The sequence below is a fragment of the Crocodylus porosus genome, unplaced genomic scaffold, assembly GCF_001723895.1.
Source record: "Crocodylus porosus isolate Cpor-Errol unplaced genomic scaffold, CroPor_comp1, whole genome shotgun sequence".
Taxonomy (NCBI): Eukaryota; Metazoa; Chordata; order Crocodylia; family Crocodylidae; genus Crocodylus; species Crocodylus porosus.
The window spans coordinates 34,183,808-34,197,319 of NW_017728909.1; the positions used below are offsets into that span (position 1 = coordinate 34,183,808).

The 13,512-nt window shown below is 38.6% G+C and overlaps 1 protein-coding gene across 2 annotated transcripts in view; it reads left to right on the forward strand.

The window, feature by feature from the left end:
* The window catches only part of ITGA2 (integrin subunit alpha 2), a 109,388-nt gene that overhangs the window by 50,329 nt on the left and 45,547 nt on the right, over positions 1-13,512 (forward strand). For both annotated transcript variants that reach the window (XM_019532043.1, XM_019532044.1), the window contains exons 5-11: positions 4,948-5,062; positions 5,461-5,588; positions 8,240-8,388; positions 9,220-9,370; positions 10,119-10,284; positions 10,685-10,758; positions 12,722-12,860. In XM_019532043.1, the coding sequence (XP_019387588.1) occupies positions 4,948-5,062; positions 5,461-5,588; positions 8,240-8,388; positions 9,220-9,370; positions 10,119-10,284; positions 10,685-10,758; positions 12,722-12,860 (922 nt within the window). The remainder of the gene's footprint in view (positions 1-4,947; positions 5,063-5,460; positions 5,589-8,239; positions 8,389-9,219; positions 9,371-10,118; positions 10,285-10,684; positions 10,759-12,721; positions 12,861-13,512) is intronic.

Here is a 13,512-nt window from a genome sequence, read left to right on the forward strand (position 1 = left end):
GAGGGGAGTTCCCCAACCTGTAGGTATGGTGCCGCATAGAGGGGGAGTATCACCTCCTTGGACCTGCTTGAGATGCATCTGTGGATGCATGACAAGGTATGGTTGGCCCTCCTGACTGCCTCCCCACACTGCCATCCCATGTTCGTCTTGGTAGCAATGGCAACATTCTTCCTGTTGCAGCCATCATGGGATATGACATTTTGGATAGCTATCAACTCAGTAAGCCAAATTGTAAAGAAGTAGTCCATAATTGCTGGCTCTCCCTCCCTGGTTCTGCATGATATGGTCCCCATATTCCTGTCAGAGGTCATTTCAGAATGCCATTTGAGATGCACATTTCCATATTTTCCCTAAAACTTCATGCAGAGGAGTTTCTCAGCATTTTGAATGTTGAACATCAAAATGTAGTTTATCTATAAAGGACAAAACTATTTATCCCCTCAGACTTTGCACATTTATAGTCTGAAAGAATGAATGGCAAAGCAGTCTCCACACAGAGGCTGAATGGATAATGCTGCCCTGCAGCTTGAAGTCATAGGATGCAAACACACCAATAGCAAAATGTGCAAATGGACAATGCATTCAAAGAGCTTCAGTTACTGTTCAGGCATGTGACCCTTCATGCCCTGGACCAGCTGTAAAAGTGTTGTTCTGGGATATTTTTTCTAGCTTATAATAAAGCATTGCAAGTAAATATTTCAGGCAAGTTGTGAATTGACAGATTCAATTCATGCATTGCTTCACTGTTTTTTAAATCTCCAAAAGGATTCTTTTCAAATTCCACTTGTGAGGGGAAAAAAAAGACTGAGGTAAATGCTATACATAGATGTTCACTTAAAAAAAAGGAAGATAAATTAATTCTGTTCATAGTTAAAACAACACTGAAATGAAAAATTTACACACAATACTGTATATCACTCCATGTTTGTGACCCCATGGAATATCTTCTATGCTTGTTTATAATAGAGTATAAAATTATATACCATAAGAGCCTACTAAAAGCTTGCGTTTTCTGTGATCCATAAATGTGTATATTGGATGTCAAGTTTACACGCTGCAGCTGATGCATAAACAATTCTTTATAGTATTTATACATTTTATACCCTTCAGACAGGTATGTTCAAAGATTTACCACAGCAATGGTAGAGTTTACAAAATGATGTCAGATCAACACTATTATATATACTGCTGAGAGGTATTCATATTTCAATTGAAGATGCTCACATCATACACATGTATAGTAACTAATGTAGTGAAATAGTAAACATGAAAGAGATTCAGCTGTAGTTTTCTTTCTTAAACTAAATTAACAATTAATTTTTAAATGTAGCTCATTTTAGAATACTTAGTATTTTTTTCCATTGTAGCTTGAGGCCATCTAGCCATTTATTATCATTACTTGTTCTTTTCTCTAGGGTCCTTAAAAGGTGCTTAGAAGTGTATTTACATTATAAGCAGGCATCCTGGCTTTCTCTGATTTAAAAAAAAATCCCTAATTTTCAGTTTTAAAAAAAGTAACTACAAATCCATTATTTAAATGAAACACCAGTAATAAAGATAGATCTATGATGGATAGATCTATGATATAGATACCTAGATATATATCTAGAATAGATAGATAGATAGATAGATATAGTGGAAAAATGTGGATTTGAGGTAACCTTTTTTTAATCGAAAATTGGATTTTCTTAATTCAGAAAAAACTAGAATCCCTGATAAAGTACTTTAAAATGCCAACTTTCAAAACTGTGAGTGACTCCATTAAAGAAAAATGGATCTAGTCATATGCTTAAAATCAACCTTGTACTTTAAGGCAAGGGTACAAAAGAGCTGACCTGCAGGCCAGTGGCTTACAAAGCCACCTCTTCCAGCCTGCAATAGGAATCTGGGCCTACTGTAGAGGGAAGTGGCCTACTGCAGAATCCTGGGCCCTCGTGGGCATAGCCGTTGTTGCCAGGAGGGTGGGCCAGAGCTGTGTAGATACAAGCCCACTTGCCCTGTGGCCACTTGCCCTACCACTGCCAGTCCCCACTGCTGCTCTATCACCATCCCCATTACTGCAGCCCCATGCCCTATGCCTGATCCAGGCAGTGAGGAGCCTTGCAGTCCAGATCAGGTGCAGGGTATTTGACATCCCTGCTCAACGCCACGAGTGCTTTAAAATCCGTTCTCTGATTCCTAGAACAAAAAACCTGTGACAAACTTGAGCAGTTCTCAACTTGTGACTGAGAAAGACAACTCTGTTAATTAGTCAAAGACATTAGACTTCGCATCAGACAGTGCATGGCTGTTATAAACATTTTAAGTAATTTCAGTATTTAAAATGGTTGGGAAGTGATTTAGGTTTAAAAGAATCTCACATGTTGGACCTGACCCTGTATGTAAAACATGGCTTATAACAGAATGAGGTAGGATAATAGCTCATTTTACGCAAATTGTCAAATGTTGTTCTCGCTGCCATTTATTAACATCACCAACTGTATGTCCCATATTGAAATCAACTGGTACCAAATATCCCAGCAAAATGTTTTGATAATAGATCTATGAATCGTACAGCACATAATTAATACACCTGGCACAAGCCTTATTGTATACTTCTTCCCTAAAAGGAAGAAAGTGCCTATCCATGATCTTTTTTCTTTCTTTTTTTTTTCTTTTTTTGGCGAAAGGGAAAGAGAAAATGAAAAATTGAAAGAGAAGCTAGTCAAAATACTAGCACTAGTAGTACTAGTATGAGTGGAAGTGACCTGTTTTCTAAATGCAGCACATTCCCTGCTATTGCTTATGGCACATTTCTGAAAAAATAGATAGGACTTGAAAAAGATACTGTACCAGGATATCCAGGTCCCTACCTCAGTAAAATATAAACATAACAATACAACAATAAACACAACACAACAATACAACAATACAAAGACTGACTCTGAAATCTTCATAGCCGATTTGCCTCAACCTCGACTGGGTAGGACTAACTCTGTGAAAAAGTTAGTCCAGTTTCTCAGTTAATCAGTTTTGATTTCCACTGCAGAAATTTCCAGTTTAAATACCATTAATTGCCATTATGATACTGGTGTAGATGTGTGTCCACTAAGAACCTAACTGATTCCACATATGCCACCGTTTGAACAACTCTCATTTGACAGTAGCTTTTCTGGATGTTTTAACACGTGCTCTGGGATGGGAGGGAGGGATATTTTAATTAGAGTAGCTCTCGGGACCTGTTCCAACTAAAATGCCTGCAGTGTCTCATGTATTCAGTGTCCCACACTTCAAAATGGTGGCAGGAGCACTTTTAACTAAAGCTTGTCTAGTGAGCTTTAGTTAAAGTGCCCCACCCCCATTTTGAAACACGGGGCTGCATCTGCTGCAGTGTGTTCTGATTAGACTGCATTGGAACAGGCATTAGACACATGTCTTCAATTTAAGTATATAAGATGGGATGGGAGCTCCTGTATTACTGTGTTCAGTCCCTGCTGTTCACGTCATATAAATCCTTTTCTCAATCTTATCAAGCTCCACTTCAAAACTAGTACAATTTTTGCCCCCTTTTCCTATTGGAATGCTGTTCCAGAACGTTGCTATCCTGATGTTTAGAAATCTTTTCCTAATTTCTACCCTGAATTAAGCCATGATCGTTTTACACCTATTTATGTTGTGCTAACATTGTCCTTACTTTCAGTAGCTAAATACTTTAAATAGCTCTTGCTCTAATGTTTCTCCTTCCCCATTGATTTTGTATACAGCAAATATACATCTCTCAGCTGTCATTTTCTTGGGGTGATCCACCCAAGCTCTTTTAGTCTCTTTTCGTAAGGTAAGATATCCAGGTCCCTAATCATCATAGCAATACTTCTCTGCATATGGTCCAATTTAAAATCATTTTAATTTAAAATGAAAGCCCACATCTTGTATTCTGCCACCATGATCATAGATTTTTCCAGTAGTTGACGTACAGTATGGTTGGGTCTGGAGCTCCAGCAAGGTCTTCTATACTGCGTAGTTCCCCAGTGGACTAACTAGATTCATTTTTGCTACTCACAGGCAGTTTTTTATTAACCCCTGGAGACACAGCACCTAACATGTGAAGTCATCACACATTTTAGCCTTTTATAGAAGGCCAAGGTCTTATGGCACCTGAGAATCCTTCAGCATTTGTTGATATAATTATCAATAATGACTGCCGTTAGGAGCTCTTTTGGGTGATATGGATGACTGCAGTGGCTTTCAGATATGATCTGACTTATAGCCAGAGCTATATGTTTTTTTGTGGTGGTAGGTGTTTAGCAGGATTTCCAGCCAGAATCTGAAGGGACCATGGCACAAACACTCTTGCTTTGGTTCCTGCTTTATAAACAAAGGTATTATTCTCTACTCTCCAGTCATCTACTGCCTCTCCTGACTAGACAGTTTTTCAAAAATACTTGCTGTTGGCCTTGTGATTTCATGTGCCAGTCCCTTCACAACAAAACAAGAATCAGCATCCTCAGTCAATAAAACTCTGAATTCCTGATGACTGAAGTGTGTATATGTTTTCACAACTCTGTATGTCCCTTTTTTTAGCTTCACTTACATGTCCCACCATGTGCAATAACATGGCAAACTCTGTAGCAAGTATAAAAACAAACTGGTTAGAGCGCACAAAAAGGGGATATACACAGTAGCTTCTTGGTATGGTATTCCCTCCTGATCAGTTGAAGAGCCTATTGCAATGTGTTGTAGATACCAAAAGTAGCTTTAAATCAGCCAGTTCAGGTGTGAGAATGGTCTAAACATAACAACACAGAGGTCCGCACAGGTTAATTTTAACCTGATGGGAGGTTGAGGTATCTAGTTTAGAGGAAACTATTCCACTGACCTTGTGCATGCTATTTAATGTGATGTTTTTATAAAGGTGTAAAATGGGAGAGTACGTGTTGTTTTATTTTTCCTCTATTTTTTTTTTTAAAGACATGTGGTCCCTTATGGGCGCAGCAGTGTGGAAGTCAATACTATGCAACGGGTGTCTGTTCTGAAATCAGTCCAAGTTTCCAGATCCTAAGAAGCTTTTCACCAGCTCTTCAAAGTAAGGCAATACAGGCAAAATGATTAATTATTAATTAATCAAAGTCAAGACAGTTTCCATATAGGGAAGGCTTAACCTGATTTTTCAAAATTCAGTTTACAAAGAGCCAGATTTTGAAGTTCACATGGAGGGCTTGATTCTGATATCTCCAGTGCTTCAAATCAGGAGTCACTCCACAGAAAACAGAGGGGTCACAGCCATGTAATGTGTTAGAGATAAAAGTAGGCCCAAAATTGGCCTGTTTTTATGCTACTCTCATTGTGGGAAACCTCCTTGATGGCAATACACTTTGCCTGCTAAGAACTAAGTTTGAACCTCTAGATTTCTCACAAGAATTGTAAATAAGACTGAAAGTATGTATTAAGTGTTCCGTATCAGTAACTTCTCTTTTTTTTTAGAGTGTTCCTCCTTCATAGATGTTGTGGTTGTGTGTGATGAGTCTAACAGCATTTATCCATGGACTGCAGTCAGGGCATTTTTGGAAAAATTTGCACAAGGATTAGATATAGGCCCCACAAAAACTCAGGTAAGGCTATAACTAGTTTTTGAAACCCAAAAGGTAACAATAAATAGTATTAGCCTTTTCCAATAAATTTAAAGGAAACTGAGACCAAGTAAGACAGACATTTGAAGTGCTCCAAATTCTACTCCCAATTTGAAGCATTTAAAATTCAGAGGTTTTCAAATTCTGTACAAATGTCAGGCCCCACAGCAGAGCACTCCAAAATCACCACAGTAACATGCAGCAGCATTTTGCCATGCAAGGGAGTGTGATGCAGGGTTGCTCGGTCCTGCAACTTCATCCCCATGGACCCTCCACTTTCCAAGTTGTCTCAGTTCTTGGGATCTGTATATTACTGAAGATGCCCCCACCCCAGATCCATGTGGCTAGAGGCCCCAAACAGAATAGGGATGACCCATGGCATGTGGCTGGAGCCCCCTCTCTGACCTGTATCTGGAGTAGAGAAAGAGCAGAGCTGTGTGTGATGCCAGAGGCCCAAACCACTATATTATTTCCAATAGGCAATATTATTGGAATGATATATTCCAATATATTATTGAAAATCTGTATGATTTTTCAATACACTCACACACTTGTTCTCTTCTAAGTGATAATGCATAACATTTTTTGCTGGGTAAATGTATTAAGAATAGAATAGAACTCTCTGCTCCTTAATGCATTATAGTTCTCGTCTACACAAGACACTTTACTGCACATTAGAGCTAATTACTGCACAGTAAATATATGCAGATGCTTACTGAGCAGTAATTGGCTCTAATCATGAGTAAATTTGCTACCTGCAAATGCATGTGGAAAATTTACTCATGATTAGTAACTGTGCAGTATTTTTTTTAAATGTAATTGATGAAGATGAGGAAAATTTTCCACTCCTAAAAATTCTAACAAATTCTAACAAAAATTACTGATTTTTGGTACTTAGCTTTGGCATGATCCTTATGGCATACTAGAACCTTTGTGTGATTTGAGATAAATGCATATAGATGTTCTCAAGACATTCCTAGCAGTGGGCCTTTTCCTGAAATGTAAGATATACACTTATCTAAAGTTCACCCACTACAGTGCATCTGTTTTGAAATGTGCATCTAACTTGAACCCGCCAGTTAATACCTCAGAAATTCAGTTGTGCAGCATAAAAATTCAGGACATGTTGCTGTGGAAAAAGAAACGTGAGAATCCAGTTAAGAATCAGGAACTTAAAACACACAGTGCAAAGGCTGCCTGAGCAAATTCCTGCTAAGCCTTTCTTTCTTTTCGATTTTTTTTCCTTAAACACAAAAATTCTGAAATCTAAAATCTACTATGTACACAGTTTTTACTCTTCAGGCTGAGGCTCCTAGAGGTTAGAACATTCATGTATGAATTCAACCACAGCACAAATACTCAGGGCCAAGCAGGTGAATCCAACACAGAGACCTACAAAAATGCTGAACAACTTCTTAAGTGCTGGAGAGATGATAGACACCTATGTTTTCTTTAGTAAAGGTATTTAAGTGCAGAGATGAATCCAGAAGGGGTATAGCAGCAGCCATACCCACTGTGGTTGTTTTGTACTCGCAGTGCGGGATCTGGCCAGGGTTTCTGCTTTCGTTCATCTCGGGAACGCAGAAGCTGAGCACTGCTGTCACTGCTCATCTGCTCCTTTCTCCTGCTGCTGAATGCAGTGGGGAGGAAGGGGAAAGGTGAACAGCAGCAGTGTTCCCCCTTGGGCTCTGCAGCCACATGAAAGCATGGGCTCCAGCCAGACCCTGCCCTGATCAGCTGGTTTGCTCAGAACTCATGGCTCATAGGACTCCAGCAGGAGTCCATGCTGACCAGCCGGTGAGCTCAGAGCTCACTGCGCATATGTGGCAAAGCCACTATGCCTTTCTCTGTTCCTAGATTCACTGCCAAAATTTTTTTTCTCTGTGTGAAAAAATGTAGAATAACTTTGTGACTGGTTCCTATCATGCCATGTGTAGGTAGCTGCACCCTTGTGGTTGGGAGTCTGCAGGTAATGGGGCTCCCAGCAGTAGGGGAGCATCATGAAATCCCACAGAGCTGGGAGCTTGCTACTTGCCACACAGGGGGAGCTCAGGATCACAATCCCAGGCTTCCCTTGCACCAACAGTATGGCATGATAGGATTTGATGCTCAGTCCCACAATCGCACCTCATGTCATGCATGCATGACATCGCAGGAAGCTCAACTGTGTGGATCATACATCACATCCCATCACACTTTTTTTACCTGGACATCTAGGAGGAGTCCAAAAGATAGCAGGGGAAAAGCACTATTAGCTGAGACCTCCTTATCCATGCCATACCAGTAAACATTACTCATGCCTGCTGTTCTAATAGAAGCGGTGTTGAGAACTTTTTGAAGAAAAAAAATATAGTCATTATATAAGTTTTGGTTCACTGAATTTGTTATTGAGTAGGATAGATTGAAGACGCAAGATGTAAATTTATGTGAGTTATGTATTGTTACATTTTGCTTTACAAAATGTGCATGAATGTTATTTGAGGTCATATGTACTGAAGGAAAAGTATAAATTCTTTTGTATCTCTAGATATTGTACATCATTAGCTTAACAAAAAGAAGTTAGTATTATGATTCTGTGTGATTGATTTTAATGCAAGGCGTTATGCAAATATACTTCGTTTATTGTTGTTTAGGTTGGCTTAGTTCTATATGGTAATGCACCAAGGGTACTATTCAACTTGAATACTTACAAAACAAAAGATGAAGTTGTTAAGGCAATGTCAAATACTGAGCAAAAAGGAGGAACTTTGACTAATACTTTCAAAGCTATTGACTACGCAAGGTAAAGTGTACTGGTAATTATTGTGATATGTTTCTAACTAAGGATCTTGCAAGGTGATGAGCTTGCCTTGAGGGTGCTACATTTAAAATCAAAATAGGCTATATTTCAAATCCTGACACAGTAACTCAGGTTATTCATTTAGGCCCCAGCTACATGTTATATATATTAATCAGCTGGTCAGTTACACAATAAATCTAGGCTAGCCACACGTACAAAGTAATTATCACACCATAAAAATGATTATCCAGTTATAAAAAGAACTAACCGGCTGTAAAGTTAGTGCTTGAAAGTGTGTAACAGCTTTATCTGTAGCTGGTTTCTATCCAGCTTTAATTTGAACAAATATCAGGGCCCTTAGGCACCTCTTCTGACTGCAGTGAAGACCAGGTTTTCAGTAGCATAGCATAGATATCTTCTTTAGTTCCCTTGCCTCATTGTTGTCACCTAAAATGGAGCCTATTTCTGATATTTTTGGCTTCGTGGGAACATTGTGAGCAAAACTGGTGAAAACTTTTCACTTAAAATAATTTTTGGACAAAAAACCCTATCTTCTTTGAAATGAAAATGGACTTCCATTAGAAATATCATTTGTAGTTATTTTTTTCTCATTTTTTCAATTTTTAACTGTTCTTATGGCATTTGATCTCTGAGCAGCGCTTTTGAAAACCTAAGCATTATTCCTATAACTAGCTAAGATCTTTCATTTAAAGAGAAAAATATTGCCAATATATTTTGTTGAATATTAGTGATAGAAACATTAATTAATGTATGCATATAAAACAACATCTTTTAAATTCATTTATGCCTAATAAGTCTAGTGCTTTGTTACAGGCAACATGCTTTTTCCCCTGAGTCGGGGGGACGGCAGGCAGCCACAAAAGTAATGGTTGTTGTAACAGATGGTGAATCACATGATGGTTCTGCTTTGGAAACAGTGATAGCTAAATGTAATGAAGACAAAATAACCAGATTTGGCATAGCTGTAAGTTATATTATTTTACTACAATTTTGGCAAGAATGTTTTAATTAAAAGTGTCTATATGTATGCGTCATTACATCACCAAGATGGGAATGGGATGGACCTCACATTTGGCAGCCAATGTAATTTAAGTTTTTGGATATAATAGTTTATATTAATTATCATTGTCGTTGGTTAAAGTTCTTTGGCTTAAAAAGCAGGGTTAGTGAATCCTGACCATTCCTCAGTGTTATACTCTTTAGTTTCTTTTAGATTTCTTTTCCCATTTGAGTTGTTTGTCATGTAAGAACACAATACTTTAAAGCTGGCAAGTTTGACAAAAATGGTTAAACAGTATGGGTTTTGATTTTTTTCTCACTGCCTTTCTCTATGAATGGTCTTTTACAGATGTATGAAGGGAATGGAAGATGCTACAGTTTGATGCATCTGCTGTGTACTCACTTGGCATGGGTGTAAATGACTGCAGAAATTGCAAAGCTTAGAGGGCTCGAATTCAATTTCTTGACCTTAATATTATGATTGCCATAATACTTTTTATTTTCTTATCTACTAACATCAGTTCATCTTACTATAAATGTCAGGTGGTCAGCGTAAGATGTTGGGTTGAGAATTGCATGAATAATTTGTGGGGGAAATGGATTTTAGCTGGAGACTTTACATTAATTTCAATTTCCTGTCATATATCAAGTATCCGCATGTGTAATACTGATGGAATTAAGTCACACCAAGGTTTCTTTTTCTCTTTTTCAAGGTTTTAGGATACTTAATCAGAAATGAACTTGACACTAAAAATTTAATTAAAGAAATCAAAGGAATTGCTAGTCTTCCAACAGAAAAGTATTTCTTTAATGTGTCCTCTGAGGCTGCACTTTTGGAAGAAGCAGGAACACTGGGAGACCGTATATTTAGTATAGAAGGTAATATACTCCAGGGGTCTTGAGAGCTATGGCAGTTTTTACCAGCTGAGGTACTGAAGGATTATAATAGTCTGTCTTCACACTGATATCCTTGTTAATATCTTGTAAATGTGGATGATTCCTGTGCCATATTAAAATCTTGATAAATATTACCATTTAAATATTAGATTTCCATAGTGAGCAATGCTGAGTATATTTTAAGAAGACGTGGAGTTTAGAAAGCATGTAATGTATTTGATATTATTATATAATCATTGCTAATTATTTATTTGTCAAATTAAATATTCAGTCCTGCTCCACTTGCCCTCAGCAGCACCAGGATTGGGCTCAACAGCTTGCACAAGTAATATTCTACTAGTTTAAAAAATATATGAATAACAGAGTTATGTTATTGCACCAGGTACAGATCAAGGCGATACATTCCAAATGGAAATGTCACAAGTGGGCTTCAGTGCTCTTTATTCACAAAAAAAGGTACGTATAGTGAATCATTTAGTGTTAGTATAGTGTCAGCATTGGTTTACACTAGATATAATAGAAATGACTAGAGATATAGAACTGCAATATAAATTAAGAATAATAAACAACAATACAGTATAAAAAACTACATTTTATTTATGATTTCTTCCAATATAAACAAGGAGAACAGCACACCATAGCTTATCTGTATTAACATAAGCTGAAGGACCTGGCAGGTGTTATATTTATAGCGTGGTTAAGGTATGAATCATGCTATAAATAGTAACAGTAGATGTGTCTACATGAGACGCTACATTACATCAGCAGACCCAAACAATAGGGTCAGTGGGCCCTCGCTGTAGCACATCACTATGGTGACATAGCAGCTACAAATAACTGTGCAACAGCCGTTACTGCGCCATCTTTTAGTACTTCCTAAAGGAGGTACTAAATGACGGCGCTGTAACAATGGTGCTGTAGAGGTACATGTAGATGCACGCAGTGTGCCACACATTGAAGCCAATTTATACCATAATAATGTAACAGATGAGGCACAAAGACATTCCACATTTAATGTGGAACATCTTTATGCCTCAAAGTGCGTGGCATGTCAGGGCTACCTCACAACATTCCAATGCTCAGCTGAGCATCTGGATCCAACATGGAGCAACCACAGGGTCTGGGATGCAACTGTCCCCTACCCAATCATCAGGATCAGGCCGGTGGCAGGCCTAAGTCCAGGACCTGGCCCCTGCTACCCCACTTCCCCTCCTACCCCACTCTGGCCCTGATCCCCAGAGGCAGATGGGATCAGGGTTTGCCATGAGCCTGACTTTGGGGAGCTGTAAAAACTGCAGTTGCAGCCTAGCTGTGGGTGTACTTTCTAAATATCCCCAGGGACTGGAAACCAAGGATGTAAGGGCCTTTGCTTGATCTCTGGGACCTAACACTTAAAAACCCTGGTAGTTGTTCACAGTTGGAATCCAGCTAATTTTATGGCCTATTCCAAGAACTGTGTGGTATGTCAGGAGGCACAATTTTTGGGATCTGGTATAAAATTAATCAGATACCAATTGTGCAAGTAAATTAACATCTTCTCAGCTATCTTGAGTTACAGCTCCCTGACATTGTTTTTTTATAAATTCATAAAAGAGGGAGAAAATATATTAGGTAAAGATGGAAATCCTATTTCATGCATTACACCATTTTCTAGTAATGATGATTAATGTTGAATAATCTGTTCTGCATTTAATAGGTTTTTTCAATTGCTTATGATTTTTCTCAAACAAATCCTGCAAATGAGAGCTCAAATTTTGGATGTTTGATTTCAATCCTGTGAGGATTTTTTTAAAAGTTTTTAGTCTAAAGAAGCTACAGTACAGTATTTTTAAGTTAAGAATATTTTATATTGTAACCTTATACATATAACTTAGAATAAATATTGTAATACTATAAAAATATTTTTCTTCATAAATAAGTTTTAGAACATTTCAACCACAGTTCTAGAGTTCCTAGGCTAAATATCTAAAACTCTGAAAACCTAATAATTATCTCCATTTAGTGATTTCTTCCCCCCAAAAAATTCTAAAGCAACTTAAAGGATGAAAAAGAACTCCAATATTAATCCAGTATAGAAGGTATAAGAAATTGGGCACTTACAGATGGAAAACAGCAAAAATTAAGAAAGCTTTTCCAGTGTTTATTAAATTAGATATGACATCTTTATAGATTTGTAGGAGTATATTGGGTTAAAATTTTGTTAGGACTTGGATGCTGTCTTGCTAGTTGCAATATTGGACGCCATTGTGTCCACAGAATTCAAGATCTTTGTTTATTGTGATATCCAGCTCACACCTGAGTTTTACAAGTATCTAAATAGTATCACAATGATGATATCATCCACATAATTTATCTCCCAACTCCCTTGTGCTAACCAAAGAAACAGGAAGTTCTTACATTTTGATTTTACTGCTTTAAGGACGTTCTGATGTTGGGTGCTGTCGGGGCTTATGACTGGAGTGGAACTGTAATTCAGGAGTCATCAAGCAAAGTGACCACATTTCCTAGTCAAACATTTGAACAAATCCTACAAGACAGAAATCATAGCTCATACCTAGGTAAGGGCTGAAATATTTATTGCCTAATATGTCAGAAGTTTATCTATCCTACAGAGTACTTTTAAAAACTGACTTGGGCGGAAAAAAGAATGCTGAACATTAGGCTTGTGTGAAGCAGCTAGTATTCACTTCGGATTTGGCCAATTTGGGGGACAGTTCAGTGATTTGGATCACTGTCCTGATTTGATTCAGCCGACTCTCATTCGGAGAGTCAGTTGCTGCCTAATCTCTGAATCAGCCAGGCCCATCTCCCACCCACTCTCCCAGCCTGGCAATGGCTGCCCCACCTGCTTCAGCTCCTGGTACTTGTTAAAAAAAAAAAAAAAAGCCCTGGCTCACCGGATGCTGCCAGGCAGGGGGGCAATCCCTGCTGCCCCCCACTGCCCCCCACTGCGTGAACCCCACTCCTCACTCCCCCAGCCCCCCCATGGGTGCCCCGCCTGAGCCAGCTGCAGCCCTTTAAGGAAAAAAAAATTAGAAAACCCCCCACCTCACCACTCCTGCTGGCAGGGGGGTGATCTCTGCTGCCGCCCACTGTCCCACAGCATGTGGGGGGGCTCTGCATGAGCCCCCCAAAGTCCCAGGGCCACTAGAGGAGCAGTGAGTCCCTGGGCTTTTCTTGGTTACTTTTTCTTAAAGAGCCAGAACTGGC